Here is a 23,419-nt window from a genome sequence, read left to right on the forward strand (position 1 = left end):
AAAAAAAGAAATCTGTAAATGAAAAGCAACAAGTGCTATTTAGCACTTGCTGCTGCTGCTTCATGTTGCTAGGAAACAGATGCTGCCCTGTGATGTCATGGCAGCACAGCATGGGTGTCATAGAGATGTTTGAGAATTTTCCCTTGGGATTCTTGGTCAGTTGGTCACTTCCTTTCAGCTGGCTGTCTGGCAGGACAGTCTAGTTGCTAAGGTAGCAGTTAAGATGGCTTCAACTGAAAAATTTACTCAAACTGAGAAAAAAGAATTTAAAATGGAGCTTTCCTCATTGGAAACTTCATGTGATTCTGTTCTGGACAAGGGCGTTGATTTGTCAGGCTCGACTTCTCCTCTCCGGCCAGCATATGACAAAAGAGCAGCTAGTGACACTGCCTTTGGACTGCCAGTAGAAGAAAGATCTTCACAGACTTCCACTAAGCAACCCTGGTCAAAAAGAGAGCATCTGAATTCATCTGAGGAGAGCTCTAGCAAAGGCGATGCCTCTACCTGCCTCAGCTTTCTGAAGAAGCTCTGGGACGTTGTTGAAAGTGATCGGTTTGAGTCCATTTGGTGGGGTGACAACGGAAAGTGTGTGGTGATTCATGAAGAACTGTTCGAAGAGGAAGTACTAGCAAGGAGAGGACATCTGAGAATTTTTGAAAGTGAGAGCATGAAAAGCTTCACTCATCACCTCCATCTGTACGGGTTCACCAGAAAGCTGTGGGATTTTCAAAACTTGGGCTCGCGCAATGACTTGCTAGCGGAAGAAACAGCTCAGGAGGTATGTTGGATCCTCTACGTGCAAACTAACTCTCAGAATATTCTAGTGGGACAGATTTCTGTTCCAGTGAAATGAGCCTTTACTACATAGCAGACGAGGATGGTAGTAAATGTTCTGATTGTCATTTGTTTCTCGGCTTATATTCAGGAGGTTTTGAGGTAGCGTTTCTGAGTAGTAGAAATGCTGATAAAATATACGTTGGTTATTTCCAATTACTTTGAATACATAAAATGAAAAGATGCTCTCACTGTATCAGGATTTTTTTTTTTTTTGGTGTTTGCTATGTGTCTTGCTGTACCAGATGTGCAGTTTTCTCTTGGCATTTGCTGAAGGCTGAGAAGGTACATGTCAGCATCATCTAGTTGCCTACATGGTCATTCCACATTAAAGTTGCTGAAAAGTAATGGTATTTGGGTTTCTAAATCAGTTTGCATGCTTTTGAAAATCCTACACTTCTCTGCTACCAAGCGGCAAAAACACAAGGCTGGTTACTGCTTAACAGGACTGTATCGCACCATTTTATTCAGCCTAAACTTCAGGTTTAGAATGATCTCATAGTCCTTTTTAGCATCCACATTTCTCTTTTGCAATTAAAATTCTTAGTTCTCATATCTTTGTGGTTTCCAGTCTCAAGGCGGTGGCGACTAACTCTTTTCCTTTGTATTTTTTAGTTTCATTTCTACTACAACCCAAATTTTAGAAGACATTTTCCGCATCCGCTAATGAAGTATACGCAAAGATTTGGTCCAAAAAATCAAACACCAGCAGGATTTTCACCCAACATGGCTTTGCATGCACGCCACCGGAAAAGAAAACCAGATGTTGAGCTTGCGTGGGAAACCACTTCTGAGGAGGAGAGCGATCTGTTTTTAGCAGGTCCAAGGGAGAACATGCACACCTCTGCACCCAGGAAGGCCGCACCTGCCAAGCGACGTGCCTGGGCAGCTACTGGAGTCAGACATGCCTCTCCATCCACGTGCACCGCTGCTCTGACAAATTCAGACCCCGCGGCAGCAGTAGGCAGGGCGAAGCTCAGTCCTTTGGCCCCCTCCCTTTTGCTGCAGCACAGCGGCCCCGGCCCGGCTGGCGTCCAGGGTGCTGCTCCTGCTGCCGCTTCCCCAGGTCGTGCCATGCCGGCCGTGCCCAACAGCCACTTTGTACCAGGGCTGGCACCTCCCACCTCTCCAGCTGTGCTGGCAGCAGCTGCTCCTCTGTCTATGCCAAGGCCACCTCGGGGCCAAACTCCACCGTACTGCCACTGCCCAACTTGCACTTGTGGTCCAAACAGTGAACCTGCAGGTGATGGCCTTGGACCCCAGCCTGGGGCATGCTAGGTACCTTCCACAGCTCTTTTAGAAGTTGCATAGTCCAAGGGAATAGTCTCCTAAGTGTTCCAATAAACCATCTGAATACAAAGCCTCTGCCAGTTGTCCTGTCCTGTTTTTATAGCCATGCCTGTGCCTGGCCTTGGGCCTTGCCCCAGAAAGTCAAAAGGATTTTCATTGTAATGCAGGGTGTGGATTTTGAGAAACTCTAAAAGTGACAAAATTAGAGATTTCTATTATCTATTCTTCACAAGTGTCTTGAATTCAATATTAGATTTTCAAAGCTTACTAATATTTTTCATCTTAAGTGAAAGAAATATTATAATACTTGCTTCATTTAATTTTGAACAAGCACCTTCTTTCCAGTAAAGGCCTTTCTACAAAGGCTGTCAGGTCCCAGAGCCGTATACTGCAGATTGCTCCCCCCATCATATGCACATCTAATATTCCTAACCTGTGAATGAGGAAAATCTGGTCCTTTCCAGAAGTTTTATATGTACAGCATATAACACACACCATGCACAGAAACCTTGTCCAGCAAATCTCTGCCTCCGTTTGAGAAGCCCCTAGGACTGGCCTTATCTCAGATGCTTGCTTTCTCAATGATCCTACAACTGTAAGGTTAGGAGTGGGCTGTGAGACAGATGTCATATTACTAATGGCAGCCTGCTTTCAAGCACCATTTTTCTGAATGGTCCTACAAACTCTTTCTTCCTCATATAATCAGATGAATGCATCATATAATATGGTTGTATTTACTCTTGTTTTAAAGTAGCACACAAGATATCAACGCTGTCTTTAAAAAAATGTCACTTAGAGTTATTTATATAGGAAAAATCTAGTAAACCAATAATTCCAATAATGATCATAAAAATTACATCTTGTTTATTTTGCCTCAAAAGAGCAGTTCTTAAATGTGTTTGCTCTTTCAAACAATTAGTTTTGGAAGGGAATCCTAAACAACTCACTGGTATTCAGGATGCTGACTTGTGAATTACAAGCTTGCATTTAGGCAGGAAAAATAATAGTGAGGGGCAACACCTACGCTTCTGAAGGGATCAGTTCTTCGGGGATGTCCACCTGCCACACACCTTTTCCTCCTCTGGCAGGAATCGGTTCCAGGAGCCATCTTGGATTTGAAACAACAGTCAAGTATTTCTGTTCTAGATTACTGAGGACAGCTTTGTTTTCCAGCTCCAGAATCTTTTCAGGAGGCAAGTTTTCTGGATATAGTGATGTCTCTCCAATGTCAATTAATCCTGTATTATAAAATTAAAATATAAAATTAGTTGGCTGTTTGATCTCCTAGAGAAAAGTTTTCCAGAAGTAAACCTCCCAGAAGACATACTAGAACAGCTCATTTGTTACCAGAAGAACACAGTATGAAGTATGCACACCTCAAACCAGTGTCATTCACTGCAGAAGATGGCCTGTGTGACTGAACTTTGGTTGGTGAAGAACAGGTGAACCATGCAGTTATAATATTCACAACTCGGTGATACAGAATTCTGTTAAAAGAAGCCTGCATCTAAGGAGATACAGCTGCTACCAAAATTCCAGCGCTGCATTTGGCCTTGAAATGGCTTCATTAAAAATAAAACTCTGCTTCTATCAGGATGCTATTCTATTAACGTTTTAAAATCATTAAACTATATGGAAATTCCTGCTCTCCGGAACCCTTTTAATGTCGTGAAAGGGAATTTCTATATTGCTTAATGTTTAAAAACGTTAAAATAAAGATCAAAGAAGCTTTGCTACCTACTCCACAATTTAGCGTGCAATTTATGTCAGGTTACAAATCTGCATATTACTTAGTACCTAACAATTTTCAGCACTGTAGAACCAGACCAATTTTTCGGTGCAAGTGATAGAAGTAATTTGTTGTGCAGGAATAGCTAAAAGTATTCAAATGAGGATGCAAGATAGATGGTGTAACAAAAGATACCTACAAGAAAAGAGTGCAAAATGAGTGCTGGATAAAAACTTTGTAAGTATACAGTGCAGCAATATACATTGTATTTCAGCACAATATAAGCAAAGAAACACCATTCCATCCTAACTTTGTGTTACAGAAACAAACTTCTTCACTGCCCAAATAACAAGAGCGATGGAACATTTGTAGAACTGAAATAGGATTTATTTATGTAATACTCTAACATGACATGCAAAGCACTGCAATGTCATGACTTCACTTGACTAAGAGTACTGTAAAATGGATTCAGGAAGAGTTCCTAAGCTCAAAATACAAAAAGCATGGAATTTACATTTATTATCATGCAACAAAATAATATGCAACCGACATTATACTATCTTACTGCATGACAAGTTAGCACAAATCAATTTTATTTCTTGTACAGACTTTAGAGTTGTAGCCTAAAGTTTTTAGTAGAGTGAGTGTATTTTAAAAACTGAGGCCTGACTAAAATTCTTCACCCTAAAAGTCAAAGATACTTCCCATTTCCAACACAATGAAAAAGAATAAATTGTATTTACAACTTCCCTCACAGACTCAGCTTACAGTGATAAGGAATCAAAATAGCCCCCCAGTCACAACTCAGGCACCACTCCTTCAAAGTAAGTGTTAAAGCAATGTTATAATGAGCATAACTGTGTAAAGCAGACATGTATGGGACTGAAGCAAGTTAACAGACTGAAAGCTTGCTTGGAAAATATAATCCAAGGTTGCTTACCTGCAATAACTCCCCTGCCAAATTTTTCACCTTTATCCAACAAATCTTGCACTTGTTTTGGTGTCATACCAAACCTATTCAAAAGAATCGCTCTCCATGTTTCATCTTGCCAGTCCTTAACAGCTATATGAATAGCAATGGTGCAGTTCTTGTAGTCTGCTAGCAAAGGACGCCAGCGAGTCTCTACTGTTTTGACTTTGTTTAAAACTAATCCTGCGTAGGGTTGTCGGAAAGAAAGGCAACCAAATTTCATCGTTTTCCTTGCATCAGAACCCGTTTATTTCCTATAAACAAACAGACACCCTGAGATTAGTCTTTACAAACGTGTCTGTGACCACGACAAACTAACACAGCTGCCTGAGGAACTGCCCTGAAGATCAGGACGACGCGCCAAACCGAGCTGCGCGCCGCCTCCCCGGCGGGGCGGATTTCCCACTCCGCGGGGCCGATTTCCCACTCCGCGGGGCCCCGCTTCGCAAACGCCGCCTGCCCGCCGCGCTCCGGGCACGGCCGCCCTGGGCTGCCGCTGCCCGCAACAGCCGCCTCAGCGCCGCCAGAAACCACCCCGGCCTCGGGGGCCGCTGCAGCGGCCGGCTGGTGCCCCGCGACCTCAGGCATTGCCCCCGCGGGCGGGAGTTAAAGGGGCACCACAGTGGTGCCCTGCCTGGCTCGGCCTGGCCCGGCCCCGCAGGCCGCGCTCGGGAGCCGGAAGGGGTTTAAAGGCCCGCTCCTCAGCGGGTAGTCCGGGGCCGGCCCCGGAGGGATGCAATCCTCCGCGGTCACCGCCGCCGGCAGGGCCCGCGTCCCGCTCCCTCCCACGGCGAGCGCTCCGCCGCCTCACAGGCGTGGAGGCCCCGGGGCCGCCTCCTACCTGGCGCCGCCAGCTCCGCACCCTTCCCTCCGTTCGCGCGGGGCCAGCGGGCCCCGCTGCCGCCCCGCTGGGTGCCGCGGGGGGAAGGTGGGTGACGGGGAGCGGCGGGGAGGGGGCCCTGCTGCTGCTGCTGCCGCTGCTTGTGGGCGGTGTCGGCGGCGGGGCGGGGGGGTGGGTTCCCGCGCTGCTCCTCTGGCGCGGCGTGGGCCTTCGCTGGGGCCCTTCCGCGCGCGGGGCCGCCCGGGGGGTGTGAGGGGAGCGGCCCGCCTGTGGCGGCAGCCGGCGGCCTCCTTCCGCGCCCGGCTGCGCTGCCGAGGGAGCGAGGCCGGCACCTGGCCACACGTATTTTATCTTTCTTTGCTTTTTGCCGGTTATCCCGCGAAAAGGGCGGCTGTCTCACCCCCAGCTTCCCGCTGGGAAGTGAGGGTGGCGGTTAAGGCCTGGCGAAGGCTTTCCAGAGGAACGTGGTGCCCGGGGTGTGCTTTGGTGGTTGCTGGGATGTCTCCTGGCTGCGCCGCAGGAGCGTCCGCTGCTGGGACTGCCCGTGGGCCTTGGCGCTGGTGAGCTTTCTGCCGGTGCTCGCCATCCAAGCCCCTGGGAGTACAATGGCAGCAGAAACTCTCCGGAGTGTCCTTCGCTGCTGCAGCACAGCACGTGTGTCCACGCTGGAAGGGTGGGCCGAGGGCCCCGCGCCTCTAGGAGTAGCTAAAAGCCATTTGGCACATAAAAACTCGGTGGTCTCGTACCTCCCTGCTTTCTTTGGCCAATGGCTCATTTTGGATAGAATGTCCCGAAGTGTTTTTGCTCAACTCTACTCTTTGAGGAGAATCGCACTTGTATACTGTTGCCATTTGAAGTGTATGTTTTGCATTCATGTCTTGCCTTTCTAATACAAATATTTTGAACAACATAGTTATTGTTTTACAGCAGAGGTTTTATCTGTGCTATTTTCATTGTGATCCCTGGTAGGCCATCCCTGGCAACAGGGAGTGATATGTGAAGGCCTAGTGAACACAGTAAAAAACAGAGACCTCACAGTAAAGGATAATTTGGAAAAGAAGGAGGTTAAAATAGATGTATGGTCCCACCATATTTGTTCAGTGTTAATGGGATAAGCAATTTTTTTTTTTTGTCAGTGAAAACCTCTGTTTTAACAGAGTTCATTTCCAACATAGACAAATAAAGTGACCTTATTAACGCAGACCCTAATGCTGAATAGCGAGAGGCTGTGAAAATGGCTACTGATGCAGCAAGTTGAACAGTTGAGATCCTGTCTGAATTTCTGCAGGTATAGAAGATAAAAAAATGCAGATGCATCTGTATCCAAACAGAAGTCACAGGAGAGTCATCTTTCCTGTGGAGCCACATCTATCAGATGAGGCTTATAAATACAAGTAGTATTTGGGGAGTTTTGCCATGCATGCAGCATCTTAGAGAAAGAAAGAAGGGAGGAGAGAAAGGAGGAGAGAACATTCACAAAAAGGAACGAGTTTGCAGTATAAGTAAGGAGAGAGGCAAGAGAACAAAGGAGGAAAACTGAGACAGATGGAAAAGAAAAAGTAGTAATATTTACAAAGGGGAAAGAGAGCAATCACCAACATCAAATCCTGGTTTTGAATACTAGTTTCAGTGACTTAGAATTTCTCCCATGCTCTGTTAAACCACATTTCTAAACCATGAGAAATCTCAAAATTATTTTAACAATTGCAGGAACTTGGAGGTGGAAAGAGAAAAGTGATCTGCCAGAATTCCACTGAAAGAGAGGTGGGCTGTTCCTTTACTTAAGAAAGGCAGAGGAACTTCATACAGCAAAAGGCAAGATTAAAGAAGGGGTTTTTTTGTCCAAGTGTATGACTTTGTGAATAACGGGTGTTTTTCAGTAAAACTTTGCCTGTAACCTTAGTATTCTGTAACTGCACTGGACAGCATGGTTAGATGATTGTTTTCTGATGATAAGCACTTCAGATAGCTTTTATGATAGCCATTTTTGCTGTACACTTCAAATATACCTTCAGTGAATTTTGTGTATTCTAAAGTATTTTATGGCTGATAGTATTTAACTGTTGAGACCTATTTTTTCTTATTACCATTTTCTGAAATTCCTACTGTTCTCATTATCCTTTTATCGCCTGGATATTTCCAATATCTTGTTCAAAATGTTCCAGATTGAATCATTCCAATCCTTTATACAATGCCATAATAACAAGAGAAATGAATAGATGACGTGAATTTAAGGTCATTTTAGTTTTTACAGGGTTGTTGTTTTAAATGTTCTTTCGCTTTAAGATATTTCCATCATACTAGATGTGCATGGTTAGTTGAAGAACCTGTTGAATCTGTTGAATCTGTTTAGAGTTGCAAGTATGTAATGAGCTTTTATGCTTTTTTTGGTATTTGCTTTTGGTATTTTTCCACTGCATAATTACAGTTTATGTGAGGGTTACTTATTTTGGGGAAAATATAGGCCAGATTTTTTCGTGTTGTGTAAGTAAGTGTTAGCTTTGTTTTGCACTCATATGACTTGTAGCAGGATTTGTATCATGTGTTTCATCACATAAATAAAACACATATTTTCTTGATTTAAGCACAAATCGCCAAGGTACTTAAAATCTCAAGTGTAACAGTTCTAAATAAAATGTAAATAGCACAAGACTTGTGTGCAACTACCAAAGGTGAATAAGTACTATGTTGAAAATCTCCTGTCAGAAAACTAGCTTACTTGGTTTGTAGAAACCTTGTCTACTATATTGTGACATTCACCAGAAGGCTTAAAAACAATTTATAGCAGCACCTAAATAAGGCCCTAATTACCAGATTTTGTGTATGTGTTCAGCCTTTTGTGTGATGAGTGGTAAACTGACTTTAGTAGGTTTCCTCAGGATATAAGATAATGATTTGAACTGTACAGCAGTGAATATGAAAAAGAAAATTAATTCTGATCTTAGCAGATGATCAGCTTATGCTTGACATCCTAGATGCACGTAATTGTTTTTTGGTCGCTGTGGCTTTCACATGCTAACACCAATCCCAAATTATCTAGTCTTGGCACAGTACCTCACATGATGACAATCTCAACAACAGGAAATTCTACAAGTTGGGTCTATACTTCTGTAAAGTATACTTCATTTCAGTGTCTCTAGCTTTCCTTAGGGTGTCCCTAATTTTAATTTTGATAGAATAAAGGCTGCATAATTCCAATTACAGAAGGTGTTACTGCTTTCTGTGGAGCTAAATGCCTAGTACATCATTTATAAAGACTCAGGTCTGATCTCATCTAGATAGGCAAGTATTGCTGTGTTTCTTGTCAAATTCGCTTAGTAGCTGATTTTACATGATTCAGTACACAGCAATAGGTGCTGGGATATCTTGGGTCAAAATCAGGTCAAGGTACTTGATCAGATACAGTTCATTTCAGAAGTGGGTAAAGATATGGTGCAGTATGTTCCAGGGTACTGGAGGTCAAAACTGAAATTTCAGCTGTTAATAACCCATGAAATACAATAGAATTATTTGTATTGAGTGGTCACTATTTAATAATCAACATTCACAAGAAGCTGGAATATGTTGGCATATGAACATCCATTGCATTGTCCTGCATTTTAGAACATCAAACAATGTGAAGTGGGATGCTGTGACTCTGTATTCTTTTGGCAGCAATTCCATCTTAAGGACTTCTACCAAACTCCTATATTTTGCCCCCTTTCCCTTAATTTTACTCTGTCTCTCATTCTAATATTGTAGTTTACGAAGCCTCAGTACATGCTGGAAAACCAGCTTCATATTATTCTTATACCCAAATAAAGAACTTCCAATTTTTGAATGAACTAAAATACTTACATTTTACCATGCTGTTCTATATTTCTTTGTATATATTGTGAGAAATGATGACTGTCTTAAGTGTTTTAGTAAACGTATCTCCAGTTTGTCTAGATGATCCTCTTATTTCCAGATTTGTTGCAACACTGCATTTTCTGAACAATTCTCTGAAAATGTGAATCTGTGGTTGCCTCTTCTGTTTTTCAAAAGTACACACCTCACACACCCTCCTGCGAGTAGAGTACATATCTGGTTTGTAACACATCGCTGCCATTACTACCCTTGTCAAAAGTTTTGGCATTATAAATAACCAGTAGTCATAGTTTGTTGTTACTTGTAGCAGAGTTTAATAAGGTTTCTCAGTGTGCATAGCTTGGTGGTAAATATGTAGTTGTATTTCAGAGTGCTATTCAAGAATAAAATGCATATATACTAAATTTTCTCTTATGCAGGTTTCAGTATGTTTTCATAACAGATCGTGGGTGTATGACAGCTCTTGTATAAGAACATATGCAGTGTTCTTTTTTTAAATACCCAACATGAGAGCATAAGGTAGAGTGTGAGCATTAGCCTCTAGTATTTGTTTGCAGTCAAACATACTGCGTTTCGTAATAGTATGTCATAGCAACTGTTTAGTGGTATGTAGTAGCTAATATACTAGAAGTTTTTTTTTCGATTTGAATGTAACTTCTTGTCCATATCACGGTTTCTGTACAGAAAAAAAATTCACTTTATCAATATTAATGGAGGTAGTGTCATTTGAAAATCAAGTGTGTTGCTGTGATGTAAGAAAGCCTTGATTTAGAATTAGCTCCATAAATCAAATTAAAAAGCATTATTTCTTTTGTACAGAAGAAATACACTTACTGGACAAAGAGTGCAAGGAAACTTTCTGGCACATTGCCAGAAATTAAAAATTAGTCTAATGTGTTTTGACTGTACTAGGTGTTCTTTTCTGTTTGCTCTCTTCTCTTCAAGCAGTTGAGTGTCTTCTAACTTCAAAGACTTGAATACGGGCAGAATAAATGGCTTCAGAAAATACCTGCATGCACATCTTTTTAGAAAGTCCTTTGGGTGATATGGAAACACGTAAGCTGGACCAAGATGAATTGTGTGAGAGAGATTTAAGAAGGATCCATTTCTGGAGTCAGACAAATTAACATTTAAACCAGCTTCTAGTCACATAGTTGCAGCCTAGGTGAAACTTCAAAAACTCTTTTCTGATCCTCCTTTGGCTATGGGAGACATTAACTTTTTTGGAGTATATACATATGAATTTTTGGCAAAGGGACATGTGTTTAGTCATATTCCTACTGCGGATGCACCTGAAGCTGCACACATTGCTTATATAGCTTTGCAGGGTATGCAGTGGAAGAAAGAGCCAGCAGTTCACATGTACTGAGACAGACTGGATGTGATGCAAAGTAGCAGCAGGGGTTTTATTCTTATTAGCATGGGAGTTGAACTGCTAAGCTTCCATAGTTGATGAGTTTTTTTCAGCCATTTGATTGCAAATTACTGGGCTTTTTGACTGGATGATAATTTATCTCAGAAAAAAATAGGACATACATAATACCTAGGTGAGTCTCTGTGTACTTAGAACATTATTTCGGTGATATTCATGTTGCATTCCAGTCTCTGACTTTATGGCACCCTTAGTCCTCAAAAGTTGCCACAAGTGACTGATTTTCTTACTTGTCTGAGACAAGGAGGCAAACATTGTTATTTCTCTCCAGAATATTACATTCTGATTAAAAAGTTTTCCAAACACTGATGTTATGATTTGGAGCTCCTAGGTAAGTGGGGTCCAAAGATTTCCGATAGGCAAATGTCTTTGCTCCCTGCAGCTATGGTTATTTTTCTGTGCTATTTAAAGCAACTAAATATGTATATAAGGTACCACTCTGTGCACTTTTTTTTTAATAAAAGGTTCTTCTCAGTACTATACAATGTGCTAGACACCCCTAAACCCCCCACTCCCCCCCCAACATATGCAATGTCCTTCTGTGTCCCTTTTATATCAGGTCTTGCTGCTGAATTTTCCATGTATTTGAACTGGGTGTCAGCTGTGTGAGCATGAGACAGGCCAGGTCTGCTGGGGAGTTTTATCTGCATAGTGATTTATTTCTAAACTTTAAGGTTGCTAATATTCAGAGACCATCCTGGTCCTTCTGCTTTTCTGAAGGTTAAAAGAAGGTCGTAACTATAGGCTGAAGTCCAGGCTAGCTGATTTAGAAACACCTTGTGTAGCTCTCTGTAGCAATCTTTTTTGGTTGAGCATACGTGGCTTCATGCTGAGGTAATCTGCAGGGGAAGGAGAGCTTGTAGTAATGAGCTCTCCTTCCCCTGCTGATTATTATGTCCAATCCACAGGCAACTCTGCAGTATGTGGCTGCATAAAACATTTTTAAAGATAAGACTGATCAACACCTTTGTATGGCCATGATTCCACGACCAGGGTTCATGCCTTCTAAAATGCTGAAAACTTTTTTTTAATGAAACCTCACTCCTGCTATCATCTGATTGATGCTGTCCATCCAGCTTTATAATTATTTCAGTTTTTAATCTGTTTTCAGATTCAAGGTGTTACTGGAAGTTTTGAAAGATCATTTAGAACTATTTCTAATAGATGGAAAGTTCGCACTATCTGTGGCAGCTAAAATATTAATTACTTCCTTTGTTTCCGTAGTAACATCTACCTTATGACACTTACAATGCTTAGGAATTCTTCAACAATTTCTGCTGTGTTTGGCTAAGTACCTTTTGATTCTGTCTCGTCAGGAGACACTTAAAGAAAGAGGAGAAAATGAATTGCCTCACCATTTTGAATTAATCACAGAAGATATTCCTGGCAAGAATGACAAGGAAAAGATTCATGTGCAGAAGCAAACGCATTTTCAAACTGGTCCTGTATGTTCTTTTGTAACTAAAACATTACATTTTGGCTATTGATAAAACTCTAATAAAAATGGAAAATGCAGTTTTCCTCTCTGAATTCAAACTAGCAAACTAACTAACTAGCAAACGCTATCTTCCCTGAGAGAAGTGTCTCCACATCAGGGGTCAATCCAGTTCTGTTTCTTCTTGGCTTTGTTGGTTGGGTTTTTTTTTGTTTGGGTGGTTTTTGTTTGTTTTTGTTTTGTTTTGGAGTATTGGTGTCAATATAGGCTGTGTTAGAGAAGGCACCAATAATGGGTTCTTATATTACTGGGAACGATGTTATTAAAGAGTTTAGGAAAGATGTTGCTTCTAGCTGATACAGGTTGTTTTTCTATTCTTACTGTCTAAAAATATTTGAGATAAAATGGAAACTTATAAAACAGACGTGCATATAGATGCCTGTATAGACTTGATGTGTACGTTTATGATCATGATGATTAGAAAAATGTATAAAAGCCAAATCTAGAACTAATTGGTTTGCTGCGCAATAGTTAAAACTGTTTTTAGCATTCTACATAAGATTTAAAAATAGATAGTTAACTTCTGACTTGCTCTTCTAAACAAACGTGTGTGTATTACTTTAGTGAGTTTTGTGGGTTTCACTGCAGCAATAACCATTTTATCTGATTGTGGCTGTTGTTTTTTTATGTTTTTTCTTATATATAAGTATTGAATTTTTAGGTCATATTTTAAAGTACATCATCTCATACTTTCTCTGCATTTTCTTTTGGTTTTCAGGAAATTTTCATATATATTGGACTTAAATGCTCTCTTAATGGTCAGGTGTCTTGATTTCCACTTCCCTGTTGTCCCCATTAGCAAATACATTATATTTGCATCATGCATGTCTACTTAAATGAAGTGTTACCTTTTCTTAGGTATACTTTCAAAGACAAAGCAGTATACTATCAGTTATTTCTACAGTGTTAATCTAAATCTACACTGGAGTACTCTATATTTTATTTTAATCATTAATCAAGATGTCAAATGAACCTCATTCCTAATATATCAGCCAGCAGAAATTAAAATAAAATACAGGCTGATTTTGTCCAAAATCTGAACACATCTTAATTATCAAAGTAGTTTTGAATTGTAGGCTTATATGCCCTTCGTTGTAAATAAACTCTATAAAATACCTTGTATTCTATCACAAAAACAGAGCTCAACATACAGCTGAGCTCTTAAATAAGATTTTTTTTTCTCTTCAAAGTTTAATATGCATTCTTCATTTCTTATAGTTAGGTGAGCTGAACCACATTTTAAAAATTTTGTTCATTTAATGTTGCCTTCTTCTCAGTACGTATGTTTCTTAGTCTTTTCCAGCTTTCCCCTAGGTGGCACCATGGCCACAGAACAGCTCCTGCAGACTTCAGAGCAAGGAACTTCCAACTGCAGATGCGTCTGCTGAGTGATGCAAACACATTTTCAAACACTACTTGGTCGTCCTTCTTTTAACCACTTGTATTGTTTCTCGGAGACAACGTTGTTTCAATACTAGGTCAGAAATAGTAATGATTAGAACATGGACAACAAATTATTTTAGTAGTATGAACTATTATTTACTTGAAAAATCAACTTGGAAGTATCTCACGTAGATAATTTAATTCCTTTCCATTAAGGGGAGGGAGGACACTGGCACTTTGTACAATGCAATAGACTATGGCACACTTGTTGCTTATTTGGGTAACAAAGAACTACTGTTGTCTGTATAGAGCTTCATGTTACTACATGCTTCTTTTAGATGTTTCCTCCTCCCAGCTCCAATCCTAGTCCTGCTTTACTGCCATTATTACCAATTCTTCTGCACCTCATGCATTGTTTCTTTAGCCCCCAAGTACAAATACCTGTGGGGTAAATGAAAGTCCTGCTTCTTGACCATGCTAAGACTAAGCAAAAAGAATTTAATCTGATGATCTGAAAAGCCACATAATTAACTTTTGTGGGAGGACTACACTGTATGATCTTTAGATATGTGTTTTGTCTTCATACTCAACGTCAAGAAAGCATACCAGTTCTTCTTTGGAATAGAGGGCGATAGAGATTTCATGATGAGGAGAAAAGAGAAAAGCTAGTTCTAGCCCATAGTTTTGTTACAGGTGGAGGAAGCCTTACGTCTTCTGAGATATCTGACAGCAAAATAGGAGCAGATGTTTTGGATAAAGAGGAGTTGTGAATCTTTTGCAGTTAGTGTTTTATTGACAATAGAGCTTAAGTTGAAAGGCAACATGATATCCGCTGCTCAGTCCTACGGGTTATTTGAGAATTTTCACATAATAAAAAGGGTGATGGGATTATTATTGTCTCTGTATATGATGGTGTCTAATCAAAAGTTGACATTATGAGAAGTTTTGCCGTCTTCTATTTGGAGCATGATTCTCTTTTTTAATGATTTTTAGAATAAATAAAAATCATTTTTGTTGGAGTTAATGCAGTTATCATAGTGAGATCAGAACTGTGTCCTAGAACACTTGTCTTGGAGACTTACCGCAGCCTGGCTGAACATAAAAGAACGTTCATCATGCTGGCAGATGATTTTTGCCATATAAAAATACGAGTTAGAAATGACAGTAAGCAACAAATAATGAAATAATTACAAATTGTACTGCTCCTGAGTCTGTCATTGTTGGTGAAAAACTTGTTCTTGATTTTAGTATCTGCACAGTGGTAGCTGTCATCTATTTGCTATCAGTTGCAGATTTGAAGTGCTATTAACAAAACTCTAGAACACTATTTTTCCACATATTTTCTTCCTGGTTTTCTTCATCTGTTAGACTGATTCTTTGTGTCTGTGTCTACATTAGAATTTGTAGGGGTGCAGAGCTGGTGCTGAGAAGCTGGTATTCCCAGGATTTGTATTTCAGGGGATCAAACTAGCTCTGATCCGATCCCTTGGGGTGTGTTTCACATCTTACAACCATTTGCCTCAGAAGTTCCTGATCTGAACTAAAACACCAATATAAATGCAACCTGTATCTACTGTATCTGCGAGTACCAAACTGATGATGTCCCATAAGCAATGTGTAGTTTAAGGTCTACTCACACACACGTGTGCGCACACTTTTGGCATTTTTAATAGGTTCTCATTGTCTAGTTACACTTTTGAAAAAGTAACAGTCCAACTTCACAACAGTGAAATAGTGTTGGCTCATTGTTGTACCAAGGCTCTTTTTGTCAGAGATGGAGAGAGAATGCTTGCTCGGTAGCAAATTCTAGCTCCTTTTCTAAGAGCATTGCTTTACTGCTCATCTAAGGGACTTTCTGAAACAGATCTGATTTATATGATTGCTTAGCAAAGCAAAGTGTTACACAGTTACTTTCTTCCATTTTAATACACCATTGATCTTGTGAGTTGAAATTCATATCTGGAAAGACAGTATTCTTCTGGAGCTAAATTGTGTCACTTGGTGCTATGGATCAGTATTCTGTTGATCAGAAATGCATTTCTATGAGACATGAGTTCTTTCCAAATATTTATTGTAGTTCTAGTTCATGGATTTGGAGAAAGTCCTAAAAGCAGAAGATAGTCTTTTAGATTGATGGGTCTGGTACAAATATTCTATGTTTAATATATGCTTGTATAGTGTCATTCCAATGGACTGGCAACATTTTGTCTAGTTGCTGGTCAGATAATAATGACAGAAGTAACAGTATGCAAGATTAGGAGTACATTTATTTGTAAAGAAAGAGAAAGTCAGGGCTGTGTGGCAGAAATGATAAATCTGGACTGGGCTGGTCAAGGTGTTGTTTTCTAATAGAGAATTCAAGCTTTGGTACTAACTTGAGGCTGTCCAGAACCCTAGTGCCTGTAGCACCCTGTGATGTTAGGTCATAGGGTTTCTATAAAATGTAAACTCAAGTGCTGCAGTAGTAAGTGCAGTATCTCTGCTTCCTTTATTTAATTTCTTTTTTTTTTTTTTATTTTGTTACATTATCCTGTCATTTCTTAAAGTTCATGTTTCTTTTGAGTGTTAGGGTTTTTTTTCAACCTAAGTTTATTAAGTTTGATATCTTACAGGAATAAGTTCATGTTTATACTCAAATTTAAACTTTGTGATTAACCTGTGCATGTTCCCTTTTCAATGCTGTATGAATAATGTTTTTTGCTCTCATTTTTTTTTGTTTTATCACCTTGTTTGCAGGGGTTTGCTAATAGTTCTGTATTTTTACCTTTATATAACAACCAACTTTTTACAGTATAGTTCCCTTAAATATTTTCATTCCTTTTGTAATAAGTTTAGCCTGTGAAAATCTGAACATTTTTAATTTATATGTTCAGTCTGAGAATGCAGACAGAAGTTTGCAAAATGAGTCAGTCAGTCATATCTAGAACTCGGAATCAGCAAGTCTCTTGCTATGACTCTCATCAGAAGGAGGTGTTACCCCTCTGGAAGGTGTCTTTTCGCTACTTTCTTGTTAGGCATCTGCATACATGAGGAACAGATCTATATAACTAAATAAGTAATAATAATCCTCTGTGGCATTTAAACATCTGGCATGCTTGAGTTTAAAGTGTGCACAGAAATTACCAGAGTTAAAACTAAATGCAGTTAAATCTCTGCAGAGCCTGAAAATAGCAGTTCTAGATATAAATATTTAAACCTACTTGAAGTCTGATATATCAATTTTGGCAGCACTGAAGACAGTAGAGCCTCCAGTGTTGTTAGTGCCTGTGAAAATGGCACAGGGCAAAATGCAATGTAACAAAGTTTTGCAGCTTTAGATTCCCACATGTAAATTATTTCTATGCCCAGTACTTAAAATCTAAAGCCACAACAGTTTTTAACCTCAGGAGCTATGGAATCATGTTGATGTAAAAGACCAGGACTGTGAAGCCACTACAGTATTTACTTCATCTATAATCTATTACATACTCTATCGCTGTTTAAGATGGTTGTACCATATATCACAAGCTACCAGAAACATTGTCACCTATACTGTGTGTTCTGCTTAAAGAAACTGAACATCCTTAGTAACTTGCATGCTGTAGTTGTGTTCTATTTGTTTTGTTAAATGCCTACTTCCATTTTAGTAAGGTAACATTTACTTCAGTTAATTTTTTTTGCTTGTTAATTGCCAGTTACCACAGACAGGTAGTAATTTCCTATGCAGCTTCAGGAACAAGAGAATAAACAAATAGCTGCTAAGTACTGGTGTGTTTTCACACAGTGGATGCTTCCCCACTCCAAACTGTAGTTCTGCAACACCACAATTTTTAGCCAATCTATAAGAACAACAAACCGTTGATTCATTAGTATACTTTTTAATTGTACTACTTATGAATCTAGCTATGTTTTAAAACATTCTTCTTTGCAAGGAAAATTATTAATAAAAGTAATCTTCAGCTTGTTAATAATGAGCCCTTACTTTTGCCTTTTTTTTTTTTAAATCATTGGGAAATTTTTTTTACTTCGTTGTTGTAGGATCATGTACATTTCTTTTTATTTAGGCCGGGGTGATTCTTCAGTTCTTCATCTGAGTGAGTCTTAACATCTTTATTAAAATATATCTTGCTCTCTAGTAGTTTTTCAACCTCTACCATGGTTGGTTTTGTCTGAAAATGATACTTAGAGTTAGACATGCTAACAGCTGAATACTATGTAGTTTATTCACATAAATAAGTGGTTCCACTTATTTCTACTGGTGCGTCAAGTCAAAAGAACCTGAAGCTCAACATCAAAAGGTAATCTTCCTGGTAAATATGCAGCATATAGAGAGCTAGCCTTACAAAACAATTTTATGTATTAGCATTTTGAAAATTATCTACATAGAGGAACCACTGAAATATAGCTTTATATTCACTAGGACTAGACTTTATCTGTCTAGACTTAATTATGCAAAGTGTTATTAAAACTCAGTGGTATATTATTTATAAACAGATTGATCCATAAGGTCATATTTATTTGGCATGTAGAGAATCTACTTTGTATGAATTTTGATCTAGTGGATGCTGTTTGGCTCTTCTACGTCACAGTAAATGAGGTAAAATGGGGTACTGTGTTTGTGGCCTTCACAAGCTGTGCAGACCTCCTTAATGAATTTTAGTTACCACTCTCTTCTGCAGTATCAAAAGTGTCCCTACTCAAGTTCTCGTACACTCCTGAAAGAACAAGCTGTGTGTAAGGAAATTTCCTGGAGAAATATAAGAAAGAATTGATCCTCTTCAGGCAAGGGGACACTGACTTCCCTGTGATACCCTGCTGTACTCAGTGGTGTGTGCTATTACATGCAATGAGTCTGATTTCAGTCAACAGAACAAAACATTCAGGGTTGTACTTTGGCACAGTATGTATACGTGTATGACCGGTTGCCATTAGCAAGAGATGTACGTGCCCCTTGTGTGTTTATCTATATGTACATGCATAAAAACATATGTAAGCTGGGAAGGTATCTTACATAAAAAAAAGTGTCTGCACATATGAAAAAGATAGTGGTTTGTATAATCCACAATCTGTATAACTCAAAAAGGGACTGTCTTCCTAAAGCATTCTCTCTTTTAGTTACAAGTTCAGCTAAGTGATCCATAAAGAGTAAAATTAAAATAGATTGCGTTTAGCAACTAAATAAGCCTGGAACAATAAAAAGAATTGTCATTTTCTGTCTCTTTCACCCTTCTATTTCTTTTTGCATTTTTATCTTCTTGCCTTGCATCTTCCATCCTTGTTGGATGATGTGACAATGAATCCTCATGAAATCTTAAAAACTGAATGCTAAACTGAATTATTAATAATTGAAGCATCATTATGGTCCCCTTCTATAGCATGTGACCTATCCTGCTCCTTATTGGCTTTCCTGCTCTGGTTATCCGTTTTTTGGTTATAGGTATTACTAACTTCTAGAGCAGGCTCAGAAAAGACGGTTGCTCACAGAAGAAGAGAGGTAATGATATATTTAAGTACATATAAGTGAGTATTAAGAAATAGTTATTTTCTTCTGCTTCCTGTTTTCTTTTTCTATTACTGTATATTGGGATAGTTGGAAAGCATTTCTTTCCCATTTTAACTGATAGCATCTACTTTATATGTATTTTCATTGTTTCATCATTTTAATTTACATTTTTTTAATATTTTGCCATTACTTTTACATTTTAAGCTTTGTCCACAACCTCTCCTAACCACAAGAGCTCTGAGAAGCTGTTGTTTGTTTACTTTATGACTCCCATCTGCCCAAAGGAGGATTTGGGGAAGGACTGATAGTTTCTCTGCATCTCATCTTTTAGTGATTCTGTAGGCCTTCCTCATGAATAGCAAGTCATAAATGTTTGGATTTTGTGTGTGTTTAAGTACAGGGATCAGAAGTAGTCATTTCAGTTATGATACTCTACTGGGAAGACATTTGCCTGGAAGTCTATTTGAAAATAACACTGGCATGCTAGTTCTCCTTTGAAACACACACATACACACACTCCATACCACACCCATGCCTTTGCACACACTGAATTGCCAAGTGATGAAGAAAGGTAGCGATAACTATTAAGGATGCAATGATTGCAAGATCAAGTCATTGCAGAAGTCTCAGGTCATTACACAGGGTCTTAAATTCCTTGCAGGTTTCAGAAACTTCTAAGTGTCAGTGATGGTAGCTCTGGGAAAGGACCGTCCATACCTTCTAGAAAAAATTCCAAGTCATTCCATCATTCCTGTGTGGTATTCCAAAGGCTGGCATGTGACAAGTAAACTTCAAGAAAAAAGCGTAGAGGAAAAAAGAACAAGTTTGCTTATTCAATAAATAACTTCCATTGCACCTGTTCAACCCTAGTGTCATCTTCCTAGGCTTCCTGTGTTACTTCTGTTCATGCATGTAAGGTTCAGTCACATGATCCATCAAGATCCATCAAGATGACTTGATCTTATATTGATTCATTACGGTGCACAGACCCTGGTGTCAGTGAGAAAGAATTTAATAATTATAAGCCCCATAACTTTGGAAAATATTTACAAAACTATGTGATGTAGCTGAGATAGAGCAAAGGACATCTATTTATTTATATGTGTGGATAATTTTTGTTAGAGGTGCCTAGAAATCCAAAATTACAGCAGAGCCCCTTTGTAATAGCAGTGCATATGGATATTTTCAGAACTATGTGGGTGGCTAGAAATACATCTAGGCTCCTTGGTCTGCTCTCTGAATTGGTTGGATGCAAGCCAGGTAGTCACACTACGTTGGACATCATGCTGTGCTAATGCAGTTATCCAGCTGTCTGAAATGCAGAAAAACTTGCTTTTGTACGCTTGTTTTTGTAAGCGTATTCCAAGCTGATTTTTTTTTCTCTTAGAAAACTCCTATTAATTTCAATTGGATGTGTGACTTAAAGTTTCTAATCAGTTTTTAAAATTTGAGACACACACCAAGAAGACAGTTTCTGCCCAAAACTGACATAGAGAAATGAAACAGCAAAAGATAAAATCATCTAATCAAGGTCACACAGGAAATGTATTCAAAAGTATTAAACAGGTCTAGAGATACTGAGTTCTGGTTCAGTTTTTTAACCTTACATTCATTCTTTTTGGGTGTAAAGCTTCATTTTTCATAGCTGTCTTTTTGACATTATTGAAAGGCAATTATTACAACTGTTTAATCTGATCTCTATTTTCTATTGTGAGATAGTTATTAGTGAACTATAAAGCATTGTCTGGACCTCCAATTTGCTATTGGAATGTCACAATTTGTTTTAAGAGTTTCTATCCATTAACCCTAGCCAGAAAGTGTAATAGTTTTTCAGAACATTCAGAATAAGAACCAAGACTTACATAGATTTCTTTGTATAAATGCAGAAAAAAATAGTAGGGTTACAGAGCTTGATTCTCTCATTTATATAGCTAACCTGCTTTCAAGGAGTGGATAATGCCTTATACAACCAGATAAGTGAGCAAAGTGGGCCTCTGAAAGATCCTGTTCAAACAACGTTACACTATATCTAACACTTGCATACTGCTGCTTCTTTGAAAACGCTCATGTTTATATTGCTGTAATGTAGGAACCATAATGTCCTTTGCCTTTTTTTTCAAAGATACTCTGCTAAGAGACTCGACTGCTACAGTCATGATGTATTGTAAAGATAAGAATTCTGTACCTTTTTAGATGATCTTCTTTGATAGTATGTTTAGAAATTGAGTCAGTACAATGAATCATGATTTAGATAAATTCAGAGTTGCTGTACATCTTATGAACGTATCTTAGAAGACTTCAGTGAAGGTTTATTGTGATTCTTTGCAGAAGGCTGTTAGTAAAAATTATGGATTGCATTCCAAGAACCATCTAACTTTACCACAAGATTTGGTACTTCTTAAAAGGAAACTATCAAGTTTTTCAAGTTAGCATTTTTTCTGTGTTAAGCTCCCAATATGACACTTCTAAACACAATTTCTTTCTAGCTTTATTTTGCTCTTTTGACATGCACCATTTCTTTACCTCTTTAATGCCATTGGCATATTTGGCTTTAGGTTGTAGTTATTCTGCACAGCAGTATGAGTCAATGATGTCAACGTGACTTCAGAATAAGGTTTGTTCTTCAGCTTGGTGTTCCCACTGAAACCTTGTTGAGGTGACCTTTTAAAATTTTTGTCAGAGACATCCATCTTGATAAATATCTGTACTGTTCTAGGAAATACCAGCTATTTCATTCCTATCACAGGCCTTTACCTTACCTTTTATATGTATTATTCATCAACATGAAATAGAGCAAGCATGAAAAATAAGGTGTATGTAAAGTCTGAGTTTTCTTAAATGCGTTTTGCAAATTTTAATTGAGTCAAGCATGTGATTCTAGCAACCTGAACTGAACTTGTTCTGTAAGCTGAAGATGGAAGACTATCCAGTGATCAGTCTGTGTGCTGCTTAGCTTTCTGTCTATGACAGCTCTGAAGAAATCTTGAAATATTTTTACCAATTTCTAAAGAAATTAAAAAAAAAATCTTAAGAAATCTTAAGATTGCCTATGTATTTTGTGAATATCTGTCTTAACAAAGCTGAGTTAGAAGCCATAATTTTCAGCAATTTAAATATTAATTCCTCATGATTGCAACTTCCATGTTACAGTCTCTGTGCAAAGTTGTCATTTTACTTTCATACTCATCTGGATAACTATTTGGCACAACATAACTGGCCTTGGATAGTTAAAGGATTGTTAGTGAAAATGGAAAGAATGAGAAACCTGTTAAAAGAAAGCTGCCAACAGAAGGTTTTAAAAGCACATCTTATGTATATCCACATGTGTTTGTATCATAGTCTGTAAAATTGTTTGTAAAATACTGTGCTCAGTATGTCTAAGCCATGTGAGTCAGCTTTAGTGTGAACTGTTTAGTTGCATTTCACATCACGAATCCACTAAACTGTATAACAATAATGGATGCTTTTTTTAAAGATCCTGATATACTGTGCTCTCTCTGACAATAAGTGCAAATTAAGACCAAAAAAAAAAGATTGAGCCCTTTTCAAATACTTTTTGTCCCACCCAATCATCATTCTCAAGTCTTCTCATTTATTATGTGTGTATATATGAAAGAGAGAGAAATACCCCAAATCAATCTATTAAGCTAAACAACTCATGGACCAGCCGCTGCACTGAGCTATTCCTTATGTAATTAAAGTCAAGCAAAGTGCAAAATAATAATTTAAAAAAGGTACGTAAATAAGGGTTTCAACTGGAAAAAAATACTGCAGTTCAAGAGACTCACTGTTTCTGGATTAGGAACATCACTTCAGTCACTGCAGAACTCACTGCATGGCTAGTTTATTTGTCTAGTGACAAATTGGCTGTTACTGCTAAAAGTGGTGATCAAATAAAGAAAAAAGGCTTAGCTGTTGGCAACTCGCACTTTATCCATGATCTCTTAGCTGAAAATTCCTGGTTGTCAGAGTTCCAGAAATCACTTGTGTGTTGTCTATAGAGCTGTAGGTACCTGAAGAAAAAAAATGCATTGTGGTTACTGGGACAGATTAGGAATAGGAAGAGAATGAAGTGTTTTCTTCTGGATAGTTCTTCACTAAATTAAATATATTA

At 38.8% G+C, this 23,419-nt stretch overlaps 2 protein-coding genes across 4 annotated transcripts in view; one reads left to right on the forward strand and one right to left on the reverse strand.

Annotated features, from left to right (window-relative positions):
* The window catches only part of LOC142415343 (protein EOLA1-like), a 31,658-nt gene extending 25,524 nt beyond the window's left edge, over positions 1–6,134 (reverse strand). For 2 of the 3 annotated variants that reach the window (XM_075513551.1, XM_075513550.1), the window contains exons 1-3: positions 5,665–6,129; positions 4,794–5,077; positions 3,149–3,362 (exon numbers count right to left, since the gene is read on the reverse strand). In XM_075513551.1, coding sequence (XP_075369666.1) covers positions 3,149–3,362; positions 4,794–5,046 — 467 coding nt within the window. In that variant the 5' untranslated portion in view covers positions 5,047–5,077; positions 5,665–6,129. Of the gene's footprint in view, positions 1–3,148; positions 3,363–4,793; positions 5,078–5,664 lie in introns of all 3 variants that reach the window. The other variant, XM_075513549.1, reaches the window with a different exon arrangement.
* Positions 161–2,192, forward strand: LOC142415341 (uncharacterized). Its single transcript, XM_075513547.1, has 2 exons — positions 161–778; positions 1,450–2,192. The coding sequence occupies exons 1-2, from the start codon at positions 224–226 to the stop codon at positions 2,110–2,112; spliced, it is 1,218 nt and encodes a 405-aa protein (XP_075369662.1). The 5' UTR covers positions 161–223; the 3' UTR covers positions 2,113–2,192.
* Positions 6,135–23,419: the final 17,285 nt, after the last annotated feature.

This window comes from Mycteria americana, chromosome 10 (genome assembly GCF_035582795.1).
Source record: "Mycteria americana isolate JAX WOST 10 ecotype Jacksonville Zoo and Gardens chromosome 10, USCA_MyAme_1.0, whole genome shotgun sequence".
Classification (NCBI taxonomy): Eukaryota; Metazoa; Chordata; class Aves; order Ciconiiformes; family Ciconiidae; genus Mycteria; species Mycteria americana.

Excerpts from the sequence above, each read along its gene's own strand:
- LOC142415341 (XM_075513547.1), top strand. The coding sequence starts at position 224 with ATGGCTTCAACTGAAAAATTTACTCAAACTGAGAAAAAAGAATTTAAA. Across the intron at positions 779-1,449 it reads CGGAAGAAACAGCTCAGGAG|TTTCATTTCTACTACAACCC; the intron begins GTATGTTGGATC and ends TGTATTTTTTAG.